Here is a 23,499-nt window from a genome sequence, read left to right on the forward strand (position 1 = left end):
TGGTAGAGCGTCGGTCTGCAGACTGAAAGGTCCCAGGTTCGATTCCGGTCAGGGGCATGTACGTTGGTTGCGGGCACATCCCTGGTAGGGGGTGTGCAGGAGGCAGCTGGTCGATGTTTCTCTCTCATCGATGTTTCTCGCTCTCTATCTCTCTCCCTTCCTCTCAATAAAATATATTAATAAATAAATTAATTAATTAATTAATTAATTAAATTAAATAAATTTAAAAAAATCAACTGAACAAATGAAAGTTAGCAAGGGAGAAATGCACAAATAAGACATTATAGATCCAATAAAAAATGGACAAAGAACAAAGACACTTTTCAAAAGAGGACATACAGAAGTCCAAGAGACATATGAAAATATGCTCAAAGTCATTCATAATCCAAAAGGTGGAAATCAAAACGACAATGTGGTACCATCTCACTCCTATCAGAATGGCTATCAACAAATTAACAAATGACAAGTGTTGGCGAGGATGTGGAGAAAAAGGAACCCTCTTGCAATGCTGGAGAAAAAGGAACCCTCTTGCAATGCTGGTGCAACCACTGTGAAGTTCAGTATGGAGTTTCCTCAAAAAACTGAAAATGGAACTCCCATTCGACCCAGTAATCCCACTCCTAGGAATATATTCTAAAAAACCAAAAACACCAATCAGAAAGGATATATGCACCCCTATGTTCATAGTAGCACAATTTACAATAGCTAGAATCTGGAAACAGCCTAGATGCCCATCAGCAGATGTTTGGATCCAAAAACTATGGTACATCTACACAATGGAATAGTATGCTGCCATAAAAAAGAAGGAATTCTCATCATTTGCAGCAACCTGGATGGAATTAGAAAACAATATTAATTTTGCTGAGTGAAATAAGCCAGTCAATGAAAGAGAAACACCGCATGACCTCACTCATTTAAGAATAATAAAGAACATTATAAACTGATGAACAAAAAGATAGATGTAGAGATAGTAAAGCAACAAACAAACTGTCAAACTACAGCGGGGAGGATAGGGAGATATGGGGGAGATAAGAGATCAACCGAAGGACTTGTATGCATGCATATAAGCAAAACCAATGGATGAAAAACTCAGGGGGGGAGTCAGAGGGACATGTATGGGAATGGGGGAGGCAATGGAAAGATATGTACACCTATAATACCTTAATAAAAACAAAAAAGTAGATCCAGAGACAAGTGGCAAGGGAGGAGGATTAGAGATCAACCAAAGGATTTGTATGCATGCATATTAGCATAACCAATGGACAAAGACACTGAAGCAGTGGGAGCTTACCCTTGGGGGTAAGAAGGGTAGAGGAATTAATGGGGGGAAAAGAATACACATATAATACTTTAAACGAAGTAACAAAAAAAGGCAGGCAAAGGGGGGAAAAAGACACTATAGGACATACAGAAAACAAATAACAAAATAATAACAGTAAATCCTCTTATGAGTATAACTATAAATGGAATAAATCCTCTGATCAAACCACACAGATTAGCAGAATGGAGAAGAAACCAGGATCTAATGAAATGCTGGCTTTAAAAGAGTTACTTCATATCTAAGAAAATATATTAAAAATAAAAAGGACAGCAAAAACAATTGTATGCAAATAGTAATAAAAAGATAATAGAAATGGCTATACTAATATACTTTAAGTCAAAAGAATAAATTTACAACTGATAAAAGGATAAACTTGCCAAGAAATAATTATTTAAATATCTCTGGACCAAACTTCAGAGGGTCCAAATATATGAAGCAACTACTATATTAGAAAAATAGTTCTACAATACTAGTCTGAGACCTAATAATGCATTTTAATAATAGCTAGAACAATCAAACAGAAATCAGTAAGGTAGAAATGATCTAATACAATACTAAAGAACAATTCAACCTTTCAGACATCTCAGAACAATGCATTGCAAAATACACATTTTTCTTAAGGACAATGAAACATTCTGCCAGAACAAATCTATTTAAAAAAGAGTAAAATAATAGAAACTTTTTGGATGACAATGGAATGAACTAAATAGCAGAAAAGTGGGATGACCAACAAATCTATAGAAATAAACAATATTTGCTTTTAAAAATCTCTTTATAGATTCGAGAGAATAAGGGAGAGGGAGAAAGAGGAAAAAATGGCTCTAGCTGGTATGATTTAGTTGATATGCAGACTGAAGGGTCCCAGGTTCAATCTGGTCAAGGGCATATACCTTTATTGTAGGCTCTTCTCCTGGTCTAATCTAGTGCAAGTAGGCAACCAATAGATGTGTTTCTCTCACATAGGTATTTTCCTCTCTCTAAAAATCAACAGAAACATATACTCCTTTAACAACATACTAGCAAAGTAATTTATGAGGAAATTAAATGTTATATACATAATTAACAAAAGCAAAACACATGATCATCTCAGCTGATATAGGAAAAGCTTTAGATAAAATTCAACATTCTGTCATGATAAAAACACTCTACAAACTAAGAAAAAGAAAAAAGAAAAAAAAAACTACTGCAAAATAATAAAGGCCATATGAAAAACCCAAATAGCAAACATCAACTCTATGATGAAATACTAAAAATACTTGAACAAGACAAGGAAGTTTGCTTTTCTCAAATCTGTATTATAACAGCATCACAGCCATCAGAAGATGCATGGAGCACCTCTCATGGGCTGGGACTTGCAGCTGGAACACTAGACTTGTCTACATACACACCACAGTCTATTCAATATAGTCCTTAAGTCTTATCATGTAAATTAGAATCCTGGTGCATGAAATTTGAGCATGGGTTGGTTCCGAAGGCAGGTGCAGAAGGAACAGACACTGGAAACCAGCACTGCCATTGTCATAGAGAATATAACTAATGTGCTTCTACTTCCCTTGCTGCTGCACTGCCACCGTGGAGTAGGAAGTGGGCCAATCAGGACCTGCCAGCTAAGGGGATGGCAGGCTGGCTGGCAACCCCAAGGAGGAAGCTGGCCCTAGGCCCCCTGGGAAAAGGGGCCACATCTGCTGCCACCAATCTCTGGTTCCCCATCCCAACCCAGACCCTGGCCTGATCAGGGAATCAGGACCTGTTGGTTGGAGGGAGGGACTTGGGAAAGTGGTCAGCCAGAGAAGGTTGGCTGTTAAGTGCACTGACCACTAGGGGGCACTCTTGAGTTGAGTGTCTGTCCTCTGGTGGTCAGTGACCACCATATTGACAGATCATTCCAGTTGTTTAGGCTTTTATATATAGAGGCCTGTTACATGGTATTCATGCAAGAAGAGGACTTCCTTCCCCTGGCTTCTCTTCTAGCCTTCAGGAGCCTGCAAGACCCCGCTCCCGGGTAGCATAGGAGCTGGTAAGTCCTTGCTCCCAGCTGGAGCACTCCCTCTGCACGCACACCTTGTCATAGCAGATGTCCAGCCCCACCCAGCCATTCGGCACCTGCATATGCAAATTAACCCATCTTTGGCACGTTAATTCGCATACTCACTCCTGATTGGCTGTGGGCATAGAGGAGGTACCATTTACATGTTTGTCTATGATTAGGTAAAATTAGCAAGACAAAGACATCCAAGTAGGTAAAAAAACAATTATCTTTGAAATTAGATTTTTCACATTATATTATAAAAATTCTACATTGTTTTATTTATTTGATTTGAGTTTGTGTGTGCCCATGAATGTGCAATAAAACTATTATCTGCTTTCTATTTCTATTGCTGGTCAGTTTTTTCCAGGTATTTAAATATTAATTCAAATGAATAAAATTAAAATAGGCACTGAAACATTTTAAAAAGCCAATAAAGATAGTAAACTGTTGAGATTTTAAAATAAACATATAGAGAATAGGGACCTTTCTGCATAGCCTGGACTAGCAAGTTTAGTGCTTCTGGCTATTTTTTCTTAGTGCTGTTGATGTGTTTTCTTCCTGTTTTCTTCTGCCCTACCTTCCTTAAATCAATTATACTTTCATTTGTAGATTTTCTCTTATGAAACAAAAAGTATTATAAAAATTGCCTAATAGGACCAGCAGGTTTGACTCAGTGACTGAATATCGAGCCTTGAATTGGGAGGCCAGGGTTTGATTCCTGGGCTCATGCCCAGATTGTGAACCTGACTCCTAGTAGATGACATGTAAGAGGCAGCCAATTAATGATGTTCTCTCATCAATGTTTCTATTACTCTAATGCTCGCCTTTCTCTCTCTCTCTCTCTCTCTCTCTCTCTCTCTAAAAATAAAAATAATTTTTTTTAAAAACCCTTACAGTATGACACAAAAGCAAAACTGTAAAATTTAAATATCTTTGTTTACATGATCTGTACATAAATGTATGTTTTCTATATTTAAGTGTTAACATTTACAGTTGTTGCTCATTAGTTATATTCTCTAACACTAACACTGATGGATCAACTGAACCACCAGTCGTATGACGTGCGCTAACCACCAGCACGAAACACTGAATCATTGCTGCTAGGGAAAATATAGGGTTAAATTCCAATGGGTATATTCATTAACCAAGTTATATAAGCTTTTGCATGAATTATAATGCAGCTGGTCATGTGTTGAATGTTAATAAACAATCTGTAGTAAACATGTCTTTTATCAGAGAACCATATAAGACAAAGTAATGTTAAAGGAAGGTTCATGTAATTTAAATTTTGGCATAAATACAAAATAGTTTTAGTATTTAATTTTGATAATAACAAACCAACACACTTTTGGTAATCGAGGATCCGAAGAACGAGCAAATAATTCATCTTCAGACAACTGTGCACTTGTGAAAATTGATTCACATTGGCGTGAACTGTTGTACATATGGAATTTACAATAAGGATTTAAGGCCATGGCGAGAAGTTCTAGAAGTGGAAACCAGTCTTGGGACAACGTGGCCACACAAAGCTCTACTAGGCGATGAGTATTATTAATAATACACCTCTGTTATATGGGAAGTAGAGAAAGAGAAGAAAGTTAACTTAAAAAGATAAAACATTACAATTTCACAAACATTCTGATCTTGTTAATAATTTCTCTTCATCTATCTATGATAATGGAGTAATATACTAATTGGACCAGACAGCTGAACATCCATCTAGACAAAGCTGAAACCGCTGTAAGGGCTAAGGGCAAGCAGCCGCAGCAGCTGCATAAGGACCAAGGGGAGGTTACTGTGACCACCAGCAGCAGTGGCAGGGTAATGGGGTGGTGCCTTCCCCTGATCAACCAGTTCGCCACACACAGAGGGAGGCTCTATTGTGGCCTTTAGGGAGCAGGCCTAAACTGTCAGTAGGACATCCCCTGAAGGTTCCCTGATTGAGAGAGGGGGAGGCTGAGCTAAGGAAGCCCTCTCAGCACACAATTTTTTTGTACCAAGCCTCTAGTCTAATATATAAACCCTAATATGCAAATAGACTGAAGGGTAGAACAACTGAACCACCAGTCAAATGACAGGCACTAACCACCAGCAGTCGTGCGCTGAACATTGTAGGCATCGGCTACAACAGAATGGTAGAGCAGGTGAGTGGGGGCACCAAAGGTGAGGTGGTGGTCACTGTTATTGGGATAAATCTCTGGTGGTTACTGAAAATTTTTTGCTCCCATGCATCATGGTCCTGCTCAGTGCTCACGTCTGCTGCCAGCACCAGAGCCACTACTTGCACCCACTGCCAGTGCCCATATCCAATCCAGACCCCAACACTCAATGCCATCAGCAGGTGCAAGTGGAGGCTGCAAACCAAGATTGCCCTAAGAGCTTCTCCACTTTCCTCTGCTCCTGAGAGATGATTAGGGCAGCAGCTGCTGCTCGCGCTCACTGATGGCGCTGGCCCCGTTTGCCCCCCACTGCTGCTGGGCCCAACCTCAATCACTCCACATTGTCAGCAGGTACAAGTGGGGCAGGTGCCATCAGCATTTGGGAATGGTGGTAGCAAGAGTAAAGCTGAAGGCAGACAGGAAACAGAGGACTGAGAACCATGGCAGGAAGGGTCTAGTTGGGGGTATAGAGGATGGGCTGAGACCTACCTTTGTGCCCACTTCAGTCTCATGGGCCACCAGTGCTTTCAAGGTGCACAAATTTGAGCACTGGGCCCCTAGTATTTCTATAATGGTCACCCAAATTCTGCTTAATTTCACAAATATAGTGATCAAACAAATATATATATCAGAAAAAGTAAATTAGTATTTCACTGAACTGCAACAAATTTCAAAAACTATTTGAGTAAAATTACAAATGAAATAAATAGCTAAGGCTAGCAATTTCATCTCTATGTAAATAGGATACATGTAAATGACCATTTTCTTTGGAACTTATACTTTAAAGGCAATAATTTCAAAATGTAAACATTTAGAGTTATGTAAATTATCTAAGATGTGGAGATGTAATCTAAGCCTCAATTTAAAAGTCACAGGTCATTTCCAAAGTATCTATATCTACAACTAAAAAGTTAAACATCCATCAGAAAATATTAGAACTTATATGCCATTGAACATTGTGAGAAATGTCCAATTTTTTTTTTTAAACTCCACAAAAAGTATATGTTTACTGGATAATTTCTCATTAATTCCATTTTATTATAAGAAGTTTGAAGTACATTAGTTAAATAATTTTAATAAGATACATACTTTTTCACTATCAAAATTTCTAAAAAATGAAGGTATCTTAGTCAATTGTAGTTTTCATTACTTTTGTCATAGACTGAAGATATTTCTGTGAATATTTTTGTTTTGTGCTGTTAGGCACTTGAGGATTCTATCAATCTGAGAACACTTTAAATTCTGTTTTACTTGTTTTAAAGCTGTCATTTTAATTAGTATCACAATACTAATGAAAATACTTGTTTCTAGTTCAAATTTCTAAAGAAAACTTTATTTTCTCTACCAGTTGTCAAGATTAACCATACAAGATTCCTTGCTTATCATTTCTACAAGATGAGTTTATTTAGCAATTAATAATAATTCAGAAATTATACATGAAATTATACTTTTTGGTGTCCCAGCTAAATTAGAAGTCCCTAATTACAATCCCTATCTTAGATATTTTTCTTACTTAATGGTACATAAAATAATGGGCTCTTATAATACATAACATAATACATTTGATTAAATACAATATCTTGCATACAGGCATTTGAGATGCCAGGTGACAAAGAAATATTTCATAACTAAAAAATTCAAATTAATTTGAAAAGAGTATTATAAAAGTACTTCAATTTTGTTAAATATATCAACAAACTTAATAATTATTTAAGTGATGTTTTACAGAGACAAACTCACAGGGATCACCATGTCAATCTGATTCTCCAAAAGAAATTACAAAACTCACATGAATTTCAAATTTCCAACCACTCACTGCCTCATCCATAAGAATTTTTGTGAAAGATATAGTTAACCCATCACGGAAAAAACGTTGACATGCTTCACTCTTAACATCAAGACCTAAGAAAAAAATGAAAAGTTCAAATAAACAATATAAAGAAAATAATTCTCTTAATTATATCATTAAAGATATACTGGCTGGTTTGGCTCAGTGGTTGAGCACTGACCTGAAATAGGATGAATTAAAATTCTAAGCAGGGTTACAGGCAGAACTTCCTTTTTTTATTATTAAAGAGCCAATCCTATGTGCACTTAGAGGTTATCTCAATGCTGGCCTTTAAAAACAATGCTGTTCTATCCAATTGAAAAGGTGCACCTGGCATGGTATTGAGATTGTGGGCTTATCTGGTCTCTGGCCTACAGGGTCAGACAGCTAAGCTTATCTTCATCCTTCTTCAAACGGGCTAAAGCAAACTAGAAAGCAACATTTTATCTAGAAAGAACAGCAGAAAATTCCAAACAAAGGTTTGTTGCAAAATAGGAGTTTTCCTTCTCAGAACCTTTAAAAAGAACTACCTGCCTCTAAAGCCTCACAGTCGTGTAGGGTTCGCCTGCGTGTAGTACTCTTGCGGCTGCCATGGCCAAATATTTCAATAAATTCTTGCCTGCTTTTTTAAATAAATCATCAGCCTCCGGTGGTCTCATTTTGAACCCAGGGTTCGACCCCACAACATTTGAAGGCCCCAGCGAGATACCTGAGAGAGTGGAGAGAGGGACCCTCCAGGGGCAGGAGGCTTTCCCTCTGGCAGGAGGAGAGAGGGACCCCCCAGAAGGGACAGGAGGCTCTCCTTCCTTTCGGAGACCTTAGCCGGAGACAGAAGCCGCAAGGATTTATTGAAATCGGGGAGACCAGTCTCAGGAGGTAAGGCGCCCAGGTTGAGATCTCAAAAGGGTAAGAGTCCTTGGAGGGCTGGACGCGGCTTAACCTCCAGGCTCTGGCCGGAGGACACTATGGTGTGTGTTTTCGGCCCCAGGTGTCTGGACAGGTTGTCTTGTGTTTTGTCATGTTTGTGTCAGACCTATTTGTTTTGTGTTTTGTGTTTTAGTCTCCGTCAAAATGGGTCAAGGTCTGTCAGTGTCTGTGTTGCCCTCTACAGTGTTTTCTGAAAAATTTCCAGGACTTCAAGAAAAGGGAGGATGACTATGATTCTGATGTTAATGCTTTTGATTTAACCACTCTTTTTCCCAGGTCAATGCCGGTCTGTAGGATAACTTTCCCCTCCCAGTTCCTAGAGCAGTGTTTTTCAACCTTTTTTGGGCAAAGGCACACTTGTTTCATGAAAAAAATCACAAGGCACACCACCATTAGAAAATGTTAAAAAATTTAATTCTGTGCCTATATTGACTATATATAAAGTAATTCTCTTGAATAGGAATCAGGTAAACACAAAGAAAGTATTTTATAATTACTTTATTATGAAATATTAAGTAAACAAAATAGTGAAAAATTATAAAACTCTTGTCTGCACCTACGGCACACCAGGCAACATCTGGCGGCACACTAGTGTGCCGCAGAACAGCGGTTGAAAAACGCTGTCCTAGAGTATTAGTCTTATTTCCTTTGTCCAACATGAGTGCCATTTCTGTTTTGCTGAAACATTGTAATAGTACTTGTTTACTGAAAGAGTATAAGTACAAACGTTTGTTTTGTTTGTCTGCTTGGGTGTAATTATTTGTTCATATAAGTATGAAAATCTATGAAAAAGAAAAAGAAAATAAGAGAGAAAGAAACCTTTAATTTGTTTAAAGTTGAGGGCTCTGACGGCTAGCAAATCGCCCTGAGTGGCCACTGGGATTCCTTTTTCCCAGGGATGCTTTGCTTTCTGTCAGAGGGGAATTGGCCCACCTAACAAGATTTCAATGTTTATTAATTTTAAAATTATGAAATTGCAACAAAAGTTAAAAGCAGAGAGCAAATTCTAAAGTTAACTATTTACAAGAAGGAAGCTTGAGCTGGCAAAGTCGCCAAGTCTGCCCAGCAAGATCAAAAAACTAAATGAATCTTATTTCTGCCACCACCCAGTCTTGATCAGTGGTGGAGGAATGGTCTCAGAATTGTTTGTTTCAATTGATCAATTTAAGTTTGATGTGATTAATAATTACAATACACTGTAAAATCTTTAGAAGAAAAGGAAAATATTTTGAGGGCAACTTAGTCCTTATGTGTGTATGTCAACTCTTAAATTATAATTTTAAAATGAATATTAATAGAAACACACGCAGAGGAGCTTTTCAAAAAGTTCAGGAAATCTGATTGCGGTGTAGGGGTCACCAGTTCCCACAATGGCAGCTTCGCTAGCAAGAGGCAAGCAGTGGACTACCAGATGAAAATGCCCTGGTGGCAGCACTTCCTTCACCACCTGGGACCCTTGCGCTTCCTGCCTCCGCCCATCTGGTGTCTATTCCCTCCAGGGGTTGTTTAGAGTAGCTGGAGGTGGCGGCTGCAGCAAGGAGAGAAATTCCTTTGTGACCCCCTGGACCCTAATGAAATCCCAAAACTTCTTGGACACTTTTCACCATGTTCTGTTAGGGGGCTTAAAGGCGCAGTTAGAAATTTTCCCATTCCCCATTTCAGACCTATCAGAATCTGAGATCTATATCTGTAGGAAAAATGTGGCATTTTAAATTTCAAGCAGCTAGAGGCCTGGGAACAGGGTACTGGGCCTGCTCCCTCCTCCCTCTGCCTTTTCTAAATATTTTAAAATAATAGGAGGTTTAAGGCATGGTTATACATTTTTGAAGCACATAGAAAGAAGGTTTAAAGGCTAATGTAAAATAGTGTAAGTTTTTGTGAAGGTTGTACATGTGATGAGAAGGAGAAGCAGGGAGAGAAGAAAACAGCAGAAGTGGAGGTCTAGAGAGACAGAGAGGGAGAAAGGAAAGGAACAAGACAGAGACTTAAGAGAGAGACTCTGGGAGTCCGAGAGGAAAGGATTTAGAAAGAAACAGAAACAAAGATTGGAAGAGGAAGTGATATGGGTTTATGAGTATGAGTATGTGTATGAGGGAGGGAGAGAGACATGAGAAAGAGACGGGAAGGGACAGAGAGGAAGAGAGTAAGAAGGTGACACGGGAAGAGACAAAGACGGTCTGAAAGAAAGGGAGACTTAGACTCCAAGGATTTTTTAACTTAGAAGAAGAAGACTGACAAGACTGGGGCTCCTTTCCATTAAGCCCCAAGGGTAACCTTACAGGTGGAGGGCAAACCTGTTATACTGGGGCAGTCTATTCAGTCTTGACAGAGCCAATGGGACCCATACATCAGTCCAGGGAGCCACCACACAAACTGCCTATTTTCCTTGGACATCATAAAAGACTGTGGACCTAGGAAGGAACACGTACTGGGGGAAAGCAGCCACTGAACTGGACCAAAGTGGAACAACGGGCCTTTAAGGAGCTAAAGAAGGCTCTCGTCTCAACATCTGCCCTAGCCATACCAGATGTCACGAAGCCCTTCCACCTCTACGTGAGTGAGGTAAGGGGCATTGCCAAAGGGGTTCTCACTCAGACTCTAGGTCCCTGGAAGAGACCTGTTATTGTACTTATCTAAGAGACTAGACCCTGTGACAGCAGAATGGCCAGTGTACCTCAGGGCAGTGGCCACCGCAGCACCGGTTCCACAAGACACTGGCCATCAACCCTGCCAGCCTACTTCCAAATGATCCAGAGGAACCCATTCATGACTGCATAGATGTAACAGATGCAGTACTGACAGATGTCCTGCCGTCATCACCAGATGAGGTATGTACACTGATGGGAGCAGTTACGTTCAGGATGGAAGCTGATATACATGGGCAGCAGTAGTCACCCTGGACTACACCATTTGGGCACAGTTCCTGAACTTTTGGCCTTAATCCAGGCCCTTTGATGGGGGCACAGTGCCATCCCCCGGGAAAGAGGGTTACCAACTTCAGCAGAAAGGAGTGGCCCTCTGACTTCCAAAGGCAATTGCAATAGTACATTGCAAAGGACATCAGAAAGGACATCAAACGAAAGGAGGAACTGGCGGAACTTTGAATTCACAGACTAATGCTCTATCCACAGAGCCAAATCGGTCAGGGCATTAGAAAAATGTTTTTCAACTTCTGAGAAACAACTCTTTTAAAAACATAATGAAAGAGATCATGTGTCTTTAGGAATATGACAGAATTGTAAAATATCTAATATTTAAAGTATTTGGATATTCTTAAAAACCCTCCAAAGTTTCTATTAACCTTTGCTTTCTATTAACCTTGCAAGGTTAATATATAAGCATTACTAGGAAGTTTTAGTGAGGTAGCATAGTTTCTGCAATCATAATAACTTCCTACTAGAGAAAAGCAAGCCGCAAGAACAATGTGGAAGTACATATGCAGCACACGTTATGAAAAACATGGTAACCTATAAACTCACCTTTTTTACTAAGATCAATAGCAGCTTCTAAAAGCACTTCTAGTTCTCCTTTTGGCAAGACAGGAACCACCCAACGAGACCTAAAAATTATTACAAAATAAAAGTATGGTGAATCGGTTGAGTAAAAATCAAGTGGTATAAATAAGTTGCTTACTTACTTTTACTATGAAAAAGTGAATACAAATCAACCCTATCTACCTACACTAATAAAAGAGAAAAGTGCTAACTGACCTTACCTTTGCTATGCCCACAGTCAACCAGAGCAAGTATGCCAACACAGGTGGCGGTTAATTTGCATACACTGAGGGAGGATGGAGTGAAGACTGAAGATAGCATAGAAGGAAGTGGGAGAGAAAGCAGAAAGCAAGGCAGCTGCCGCAGATGCAGACAGCGGGCAGGGCAGGGAGGGCAGTGCTCCACTTCCCAGTTGCCCAGCCCACCTCAGCGGGAGAGTTGGCAGCGAAATCTTCCTGCAATGGGCCCCTAGTATTATAATACACAATAACATTAATAAGGAGATTGACAACCTTTCTTTTTTGATTTTCTTAAGAAACAGGAGACAAATATCTGATTTCTCATTCATAGGACACTTACCAATTTTTCCTGAAGATTAAGGACTCAAACAGTTCTAGATCAAAAGGCAATGTGACCATATCCAGAGCTAGTATTTCCCCAGTATCTTAAAACCTAACCACTATTTCCTAGAAAGAACTTTCTTCCATCTGTTCCTTATCTTTTACTAAAAACACAGAAATTTCCCCAAATACTTCTATTTTGATAAAGATACCTATTACAAATAATCTGTCAGACATAAATAGAAACTCATTTTTGTTGGTTTGAGTTCCACAAAAGGCTTATTTTTACTTCCTTGCCACTAAGAAGTTAATATGTCAGTTCTGCTTTCCTATTACAAGTATCTACACTAATAAAAGAGAAAAGTGATAACTGACCTTATCTTCACTAAGCCCACAGCTAATCAGAGCGAGCATGCAAATTAACCTAACAAAGATGGCAGTACATCCTCTGGACCCAAGCTGCTCCTAGCCTATAGGCCTGCACTTAGACCCTAAGCAGCAGGGGTCCCAGAACATCCCCTGGCAACTCCAAGCCCACAAGGCTTGCAAATGCTCCAGCACTAAGCAGCAGTATGGATCCATGCCCCCAGCCCAGTGCCCACAACGGAGGGACTGGCTGCTGGTCTCTATGGTGTGTGGAGATCCTGGCAGCCACTGCTGCATATGGTGCAGGGGTCCCTGCATTCCCCCCAGCTTAGTGCCCAAGATAGGGCTGGCTACTGGCCTTGGGGGCATTGGGCAATGGGTATGTCCACACACTGCCCCGAGCCACTTGTGAATGCTCTGGCACCAAGTGTTAGTTTAGGTCCATGCCCCCGACCTGGCACCAATAGGGGACTGGCTGCTAGCATGGGGGTAGGGGATGTTGGGCAACTGGGATATTTTCCCCACTACTCCCCCAGTCCCTAGCAACTTGCAGGAGCTCTAGCACCAAGCAGTAGTTCCCATCCACACCCCCCATAAGGGGATGGAGGCAACCACTGGGTGGCAGGGACATGCCCCTAGCTAGCCCAGTAGACAAAACACAGGGGCTGCATGAGCTGCAGAGGAAACACCTTTTTAAATATATATATATTTTATTGATTCCTTTTTTTACAGAGAAGAGGGGAGAGAGAGACAGTCAGAAATATTAGTGAGAAACAATTAGCTGCCTCCTGAACGCTCTCCACTGAGGATGCGTCTCCAATGATGCCCTTAATAGAAATCAAACCTGGGACCCTTCAGTATGCAGGCTCTTGGTCTATCCACTAAGCCAAAGCAGTTTGACAGTAAATATCTTTCTGACAGCTCATTGGCTAAGCTCCCTGTAGGCCACTACTTGCAATGTTCTTGGTAAGTTGGGTCACCACCAATCCAAGAAGGTGGTCTAGGGTTTTTCCACCACACTCCTGGAGGGAAAAATGAAGGTCCACCACTGGAAGGGCTAAGAAATGTTATATCCTACCCTAGCTGGTTTGGCTCAGTGGATAGAGCCTCAGCCTGCTGGGTCCAGGTTTGATTCTGATCAAGGTTTGATACCCACTTTTCCTGGGTGCCCAAGTCTGGACGAATGCAGGAGACAACAAATCAAAGTGTCCCTCTCACACTGATGTTTCTCTCTCTCTCTCCCTCTCTTTTTCACACTCTCTAAAAATCAATGGAAACATATCTTCAGATGAGGATTAAAAATAAAAAATAAAAAGAAATGTCATATCTTATGAAAGTTACATCTTGAAAATGCCTTAAAAAAAAAGTTGTCATTTTTCCCAGTGAAAAGACTAAAGTACATGTTGATGAAAACACCTTGGCAACAATGGCTGTAGCAGCAGGGTAATGGGGCTGGTGCCTTACCTTGATCAGCCCAAACACCTGCAATCCCTTAATCCCAGATTGGAGAAGGTGCAAACTGGGCTGAGGGACACCCGTCCCCCTTATGAATTTTGTGCACCGGGCCTCTAGTACCCTCATAAAATGAACCACTAGACAAATGATGGTTCTATATAAAATGATGTTGCTATATAAAAGCAGCAATATAATCTGTTGCAATAAAGTGTCTGCTACAAAAAAAAAAAGGACATCCTAGATATAAGAAAATTCAACTAACACTTCCAGTAATCTATCAGAAATGCTTAAAAGGAATTCCCTACCTATATCTCTAGGCCAGAAACTTAAAAACCTAGGGTCACATAGTATCCTTAACTTGAAATCTTTATTGTTATTATCATTATCTTTCATTATCATTATTTTAAAAATCCACTAACAATTCCCTACATTAAGAACACTGAGTTATAAGGCATGTGGTAAGGACTAAAATATTAAAGCTATTAAGAATACATTAAGGAAGAGAGTGTGGAATCTTGGAAGCAAAGAGTGGGGAAGAATGGGTGGGTGGAAGGTAATCAACCAAAGGTTTTTTGTTTTTTTTTAATATATATTGTATTGATTTTTTACAGAGAGGAAGAGAGAGGGATAGAGAGTTAGAAACATCGACGAGAGAGAATCATCAATCAGCTTCCTCTTGCACACCCCCTACTGGGGATGCCCTTGACAGGAATCGAACATGGGACCCTTCAGTCCGCAGGCCGATGCTCTATCCACTGAGCCAAATCGGTTTCAGCTCAACCAAAGATTTTATAGACATATATGCACACACTGTGGACACAGACAATAGAGGGGTAAAGATCTGAGGTGGAGGACTATTAGGGGCATTTGGAAGGGTCAATGGGAAAAGAGAGAAGAGACACATGTAACACTTTCAACAATAAAGAATCTATACTAATAAAAGCCTAGGTGGTTTTCAAGCCCTCATGCGCCACCCTGACGTTGCCACAAGATTGCTGGCAGGGGAGGGAAGTTATGGACAATCAGTCCAGCAGAAAGGGTAGTTGGAAGAGACCAGGCCTTCAGGGAAGAGTTGGGGAGGACTAGATCAGCAGGGGAGGGCAATTGAGGGTGATCAGGCAACCATGGGAGGGCAGTTGTGGGGGACCAGGCCTGTAGGGAAGGACAGTTTGGAGGAGGAGGGGACCAGGCTGGCAGGGGAGGGCAGTTGGAGCAATTGAGCTGGTAGGGGAGCAGTTATTCATCAATCAGGATGGCAGAGGACTGGTTAGGGGCAATCAGTTTGGCAGTCAGAAGCGGTTAAGGGCAATCAGGCAGGTGAACAGTTAGGAGCAAGCATTCCCAGACTGCGGGATTGGGTCTAAACTCCCAATCAGACATCCCACAAGAGGTCCCAGGTTTAAGATAGTACAAGCCAGCCTGAGGGATACCCTCCCCCTTGTACATGAATTTTGTGCATGGGGTTTATTTTAAAAAAACACAGTAAGATTACTATGACAAGGCAGTTCACTCTTTACTCATTCACTACTAGTTGCAATGCTGATAAAGTAGTTTGCTTTTCCAGGATTTTACCTCCATAAAGAAAAAAAAATCACCACAAAAAAATCTACCTGTTAATCATGTCATCCAATTTTGCCAAGTCATTATGTGGAAATTCAGGTTCCTCATCTTCCTGCTGTGGTGGAGCATCACCTTGACCTTGTTCATCTGGAGGCATTGCTGGGGAATTCTCATTGGAGGAATCAGGTGGTAAAGTCTTAAAAATTAAAATATTCCAGACTTAAATTTTTATCACATATGTACAACATTTAGCAATTCAGATATCAATAAAAACTAGTGAAAAAATAATATTTTAATTATCAATATAAGGTATATTTCTATATACTTAATAAAACTGGAATCACACTGCTTATCTTTTTTTTTTGGTTCAACATGTGAGAATTTTACCACATAATTAAGAATATTTTTTAAGCCAAAACCAGTTTGGCTCAGTGGTAGAGCGTCGGTCTGCGGACTGAAAGGTCCCGGGTTCGATTCCGGTCAAGGGCATGTACCTTGATAGGGGGTGTGCAAGAGGCAGCTGGTCGATGTTTCCCTCTCATTGACGTTTCTAGCTCTCTATCTCTCTCCCTTCCTCTCTAAAAAATCAATAAAATATATTATTTTTAGAGAATATTTTTAAATTAATAAATGATTACATAGTATTAATAAGTTAAAACTTATTTTGTAATGTTTTGTAATGTTTACTGAAAATGAAATACAATTTTAATGAATTGTCTTAATTACACATACTTATGCAAAAGGGTGGGTAATGTAAGCAAAGAGATGAAATTCTAGGGAAGAACAAAAAGAATTGCTAGAGATCAAAACCACTGTCGCAATAATGAATAATGCCTTTGATGGACTCATTAGAAACTAGACAAAACTGAAGACGGAAACTCTGAATTTAATAAAGATCATTAGAAACTTTCAACACTAAAATATAAAGAGAGAGAAAAAAAAGACTGGAAAACAAAAAAACGAAAGCATCCAATAATTGTTGGTCAACTATAAAAGGTGTAAACACATGCATAGAAAAAATACCACACTTCAAAAAAAAAGAAAAAAGATTTAAAACAATGACTCAGAATTTCCCCAAAATTAATAATAGATACCAAAGCACAGTACCAGGAAGCTCAGAGAACACCAAAACCAGATAAATGACACCTACACCTATCATATTCAAACTGTAGAAAATAAATAATAAAAATACTGAAAGAACCTACAGAAAAGTCATCTTACATGTACATAAGTTTTATTTTGGACTTTTCCTAAGAATCAGTGAATGTCAAATTTTTTTTTTTAAACGAAGAAATGCAGTGCAATATTTAAAGAGATGAGAGAAAATAACCACCAATTTAGAATTCTCAGAATTCTCTGCACCTGAAAATTATACTGCACAGTGAAGAGAAACTTCTCATATAAAAGTAAATTGATTGCCAATACATCTAGCTTTAAAAAAATAAATCTCTATTGTTGGAAGTATTACATATCTCCCTTTTTTTCCAACAGCAACTCCCACCAGCCTGCCTCACAAGGTTTGTGTTCATGGATTATAAATATTGCATACAAGATCTTTGGTTCATTACCTCCCACATACCATCCTTGCCCAACTTCTGTTTGAGATTCCAAACTATTTCATGCTTCCATGTCTCTGGATCCACTCCATTCATCAATTTATTTGTTGAACAGATTCCACATATGAGTGTAATCATATACTTGTCTTTCTCAAACTGACTTATCTCACTTAGCATGTCCTTCTTCATGTCCTTCTATGCTGTCTCAAAGAGTAAGAGATTATCACACCTGCAAAGATTTTGATGGTGTACATATACCATTGCTTTTTTTATCCACTTATCTACTGGTGGGCACTTGGGCTGTTTCCAGAGCTTAGCTATTGTAAATTGTGGTTCTATGAACATAGGGGTGCGTACATCCTATTTGATTGGTGTTTGGGGATTCATAGGATACTAGAAGCTCAGTTCATGTAATTCTTGCACAGAGGGTAAGGGGGTTCCTCAGATGGCCTACAACCTCTTGCAAATCCAGGACCGCTCACTCTAACTGCTAGCCTGCCTGCCTGTCTGCTCACCCCTAACCGCTCACCTGACTGCCTGCTCAATATGCATCATAGTGACCAGTCATTCCTCTATAATTGGTTGCTTAGGCATTTATTTATTTATTTAGGGACCCTGTGGGTATGTCCAAGTGCCAACTTAGGTTCAATATCTGCAGACCCAATAGAGTGAAAAATACTTGGGATCAGACCTAAATCAGCAGATGGACATCATTCTTGCAGTCTGGGACCCCTTATTCCTTACGACCAGCCTGCTGGATCCTTACCATTTGGCTCGCTATTTCTTAGCACTGCCACAGAAACGGGAGAGGCTCCTACCACCACTGCTGTGCTCACTAGCTGTGAGCCCAGCTTCTGGCTGTGTGGCAGTACACATGGGGAAGTGCACTAACCATGAGGGGACAGCTCCTGTGTTGAGCGTCTGCCCTGGTGGTCAGGGTACATAATAATGACCTGTTGTTCCACTGTAACAGTTGCTATAGATAGAATGGAATTACCTGACAGTCAATGTGCCCAACTGAGAAATCCTGGATTTCAAGAGGGAAGGCCAGGCCAAGGGCTCCTACGGGTTCACGATTAGGGCCAGCCAAGAAGGGACTAAGGGAGTACTCAAAGGCATGCCCAGCCCAACTCACTCAATCCTGATGGGCTGGACCCTAGCAATAAGCTAACCTACAGGATGGCGCGTACACAGCCTAATGGTCAGAGCAAGTCATAGCAACTGGTCAACAGTCTGCCTACTGGTGTTCAGTGCATGTCATAGCAAATAGTTGAGTGGCCTTAGCCTAAATTAACATATTATTCTTTGACTGGTTGAATGGAAAAGCAGACTGCCATACACATAGCATATTAGGTTTTATTATATAGGATATTCCTAGAAGTGAGATCACTGGACAAATGGTGGTTCCATATTTAATTCTTTGAAGAAATTCCGTATTATTTTCCATAATGGTTGCACGAGTCTACATTCCCACCAGCAGGGAACTAAAGTCCTCTTTTCTCCACATCCTCACCAGCACTTGTCATTTGTAGCTTTGTTGATCATAATCATTCTGACAGGTGTAAGATCTCATTGTCATTTTAATTTGCATCTTTCTGATGATCAGTGATTTTGAGCATGCTTTCATGTTTCATGTTTCATGTGCATGTCCTCTTTAGAAAAGTGTCTATATTAGTTTTTTGAACAATTCTTAATTGGATTGTTTGCCTTCCTTTTGTTAAGGTGTATAAGTTACTTACATATTTTGGATATTAACCTTTTATTAAATGTATCATTGTCATTCTTCAAATGTATCATTCTTTCCTCAAGGGTGTTTTTGTTGTTGTTGTTGTTATTGTTTTGTTTTGTTTTTTTGAATAGTGTAAGTAATATAGATGTTAGTTATTTGAATTTTTTATAAAACTCAAACTCCCCTGCGAAGCTGACCAGATCCAGACTTTTGTTCTTTGGAAGTTTTTTGATTAGTCCATTTCAACAGTTGTTACTGGCACATTTAGGTTTTCTGGTTCTTCCTAATTGTTTTGGGAGATATTATTTCTCCAATGTATCATTGCCAAATATGTTCTTCCTACAATGGCTTTCTTTTCTTTTAGTTGTACAATACATTTGATGTAGTACATTTATTTATTTTCTCATTAACTTCATTTTCCTTTAATATATATTTTATTCATTTTTTGACAGAGAGGAAAGGAGAGGGATAGAAAGTTAGAAACATTGATGAGAGAGAAACATTGATTCAGCTTACTCTTGCACATTCCCTACTGGGATATGCCCGCCACCAAGGTACATGCCCTTGACCGGAATCGAACCTGGAACCCTTCAGTCTACAAGCCGACGCTCTATCTATGATCTTTTTAATATACTGCTAGGTCTGATTTGCTAATATTTTATTGACAATTTTAGCATCTATGTTCATTAGTGATATTAGCCCATACTTCTTCTTTGCAATGCCTTTGTTTTTGAAATTAGGATAATGCTGTCCTCATTTAAAAAAAAAAAAAAAAAGTATTCTTTCCTCTAGGGTGTTTTTGTTGTTGTTGTTGTTATTGTTTTGTTTTGTTTTTTTGAATACTGTAAGTAATATAGATGTTAGTTATTTGAATTTTTTATAAAACTCAAACTCCCCTGCGAAGCTGACCAGATCCAGACTTTTGTTCTTTGGAAGTTTTTTCATTAGTCCATTTCAACAGTTGTTACTGGCACATTTAGGTTTTCTGGTTCTTCCTAATTCAGTTTTGGGAGATATTATTTCTCCAGAAATTTGCCTATTTTTTCCACATTGTCCAGTTTGTTAGCATATTGTTCTTAGTGTTGTTGTTGTTTTTTACAATTATTTGTATTTCTGTGATATCTGTCTGCTTTCATTTCTGAATTTGAGTTCTCTCTCTTCTATATTAGTCTGGCTAATGGTTCATCAATTTAGTTTTTATTCTTTCAAAGAACCAACTCTGCTTCACTGAATTATTTGTGTATGTCTCTATATCATTTATCTATTCTCTAATACTCTTTACTTCCTTCTAATTACTCTGGATTTTTCTTGTTCTTTTTCTAGTTTAGTTGTAGAATTAAAGTTGACTTTCCTTGCATTTTTGAGGTAGGCATATAGTGCTCTGAACTTCATTCTCAGGACTGCTTTTGCTGTGTCCTAGATATTTTGCATTGGTGTTTATTCATTTTTTGTTTGTTTTCAGAAAGATTTTTCTTTCTTTCTTGATCTCTTTGTTAACCCATTCCTTGGTTATTAACATGCTATTTAGTCTGTCCAGTGAAGTAAGCAGGATGTTAAAATTCCCTACTATGACTGTATTGTCGATCTCTCCTTTAAAGTCTTCTTGAAGTTTTTAAAAATATATTTAAATGCTTTTATATTGGGTGCATACATACCTACCAAAGTTAATTCCTCTTATTGGATCCATCCCTTTAGTATAATGTGGTGACCTTTATTATCCCTTTGATGGCCTTCATTTTGAATATGAGTATTGTTGCTCCAGCTATTTTTTTTTTCCCCATTTGCATGGAAAATTTTTTCCCAACCATTCACTCTCATTCTGTTTGTTTCTTCTGAAGTGTGCCTTTTTTAAACAACATATATTTGGGTCATATACTTGTATTCAATCAACTCTCAATTCTTTTTGATTGGATCACTAAAATCATTTATATTTAAGGTTATTATTAACTAGAGGCCTGATTATTGAAATCCGTGCTGGAGGTGAGGGTGTGTCCTCAGTTCAGCTTGCACCCTCTCCAATCTGGGACCCTTGAGGGATGTCTGACTGCCCACTGAAGGCCGATCCCAGCAGCATTGCGCCTAAATGGGCAATTAATTGGACATACCTCTCACAATCCAGGACAGCTGGCTCCCAACCACTTGCCTGTCTCTGCCTGATTTCCCCTAACCACTTCTACCTGCCAGCCTAATCAACCCCTAACCACTCCGCTGCTAGCCTGATTGACGTCTAACTGCTCCCCTACCAATCTGATTGGCCCTAACTGCCCTCTTCTGCTGTCCTGGTTCCCCTCTACTGCCCTCCCCTGCAGACATGGTCACCCCCAACTGCCTCCCCCTGCAGGCCAGGGTCCCACACTCAAACTGCCTTCCTCTGCTGGCCTGGTCTCAATAAAATATATTTTAAAAATAAAAAATGTTGCCGAAACCGGTTTGGCTCAGTTGTAGAGCGTTGGTCTGCGGACTGAAGGGTCCCAGGCTCGATTCCGGTCAGGGGCATGTACGTTGGTTGCGGGCACATTCCCAGTAGGGGGTGTGCAAGAGGCAGCTGGTGGGTGTTTCTCTCTCATCGACGTTTCTAGCTCTCTATCTCTCTCCCTTCCTCTCTGTAAAAAAATCAATAAAATATATTTAAATAAATAAATAAATAAAATAAAAAATGTTTAGGTTCTTCAAAGAGAAGGTTAGTGGCATACGTCAGAAACTTGAATCTATATAAACAAAAAAAAGCACTAGAGGAGAAGTTGAAAGTAAAATAGATAATTTGTATTTCTTATTCTTAAATAACAATTTTTTCAAGATAATATAAGCAAGAAAGTATTCAATAATTTAAAAGAACAGAGGGAGAAATTAGGAATAATTTGCCATTATAAGTCACTTAATCATGGAGCTGTACAGTGTTATAGTTTATATGTTACACACTCTAAGGTAACCACTAGAAATGTTTGAAAAAAGTGTTAATAAAGAGAAAAGAGAATGATAAAATTTTCTAATGAAACAAAAGCAGAAACAAAGTTAAAGATAAAAATGGGAATTTGGATAAAGTCTATAAATAGAAAAAAGTAACAAATAGGGAATGTATTATTGAAATTATTTCATCAATAAATTTTAAACATCAACAATTTAAATATACCATTTAAGATGGAGTGGATCAAAAAGCAAAATCCAACTTAACGTTAATTAACTTAAGCTTGTTTAAAAATTAGAAAAAAGGTGAATGTAGGTTAAAATTCAAAGAATAGAGAAATACTTAGAAATAAACCCATGAAAACAAAGTCAACTTATCTTTGAAAAGGAGCAAAGTCAAAACAATAGAGAAAAAATAGTCTTTCAGATGCCTCTTGCACAACCCCTACTGGGGATGTGCCTGCAACCTATGCACATGCCCTTGACCAGAACTGAGCCCGGGACCTTTCAGTCCACAGGCCTACGCTCTATCCACTGAGCCAAACTAGTTTGGGCACCAATACCCTTTCTTGATAAAACTCTTAGCAAGGTAGGGATAGAAGCATCATTCCTCAACATAATAAAAGCCATATATGACAAACCCACTGCCAACATCATACTCAATGGGCAAACACTAAAACCATTTCCTCTAAGAACAGGAACAAGACAGGGATGCCCACTCTCACCACTTCTGTTCCATATAGTGCTAGAAGTACTAGCCAAAACAATCAGACAAGAAGAAATAAAAGGCATCCAAATTGGAAAAGAAGAAGTAAAACTGTCCTTGTTTGCAGGTGACATAATACATAGACTGTAGTACATAAACCCTAAAGACTCCATCAAAAACTTATTAGACTTAATAAATGAATTTGGCAGAGTAGCAGGATACAAAATGCCAAGAAATCTATGGAATTTCTATACACCAATATGACTTACATAAATAGAGACTATAAAAGCAATCACATTTACCATCACACCAAAAAAATTAAGATACCTAGGAATAAACTTAACTAAGGAGGTAAAAGACCTATACGCCAAAAACTACACAACACTGAAAAAAGAGACAGAGGAAGACATAAATAGATGGAAGAACATACTATGGTCATGGACTGGCAAAACCAACATCATCAAAATGTCCATACTACTCAAAGCAATCTAATTTCAATGCACTTCCTATTAAAATACCAACAGCATATTTCACAGACCTAAAACAAACTTTCCAAAAATTCATCTGGAATAAAAAAAATACCCCAAATAGCTACAGCAATCCTGAGAAAGAAAAACAAAGTAGGAGGGATCTTAATGCCAGATCTTAATACCAGATATCAAGCTATATTACAAAGTCACTGTTCTCAAAACTGCCTGGTACTGGCACAAGAACAGACATATAGATCAACGAAATAGAATAGAGAACCCAGAAATCGATTCAAATTGCTATGCTAAATTAATATTTTATAAAGGAGGCATTGAACATACATACAATGGAGTCAAGACAGTCTCTTCAATAAATGGTGTTGTGAAAATTGAATACGTGCAAAAAAAAAATGAAACTAGATCACCAACTTACACCAT

At 39.0% G+C, this 23,499-nt stretch overlaps 1 protein-coding gene across 6 annotated transcripts in view; it reads right to left on the bottom strand.

The window, feature by feature from the left end:
• Positions 1 to 23,499, bottom strand: part of LOC311615834 (ubiquitin carboxyl-terminal hydrolase 9X-like) — a 206,135-nt gene that overhangs the window by 146,536 nt on the left and 36,100 nt on the right. For 5 of the 6 annotated variants that reach the window (XM_084871268.1, XM_084871269.1, XM_084871265.1 and 2 more), the window contains 4 exons: positions 15,750 to 15,895; positions 11,744 to 11,823; positions 7,299 to 7,411; positions 4,697 to 4,915 (listed from right to left, as the gene is read on the bottom strand). In XM_084871268.1, coding sequence (XP_084727394.1) covers positions 4,697 to 4,915; positions 7,299 to 7,411; positions 11,744 to 11,823; positions 15,750 to 15,895 — 558 coding nt within the window. The remainder of the gene's footprint in view (positions 1 to 4,696; positions 4,916 to 7,298; positions 7,412 to 11,743; positions 11,824 to 15,749; positions 15,896 to 23,499) is intronic. The other variant, XM_084871270.1, reaches the window with a different exon arrangement.

This window comes from Pipistrellus hanaki, assembly GCF_964339955.1.
Source record: "Pipistrellus hanaki genome assembly, chromosome: Y".
In the NCBI taxonomy this organism is placed as follows: Eukaryota; Metazoa; Chordata; class Mammalia; order Chiroptera; family Vespertilionidae; genus Pipistrellus; species Pipistrellus hanaki.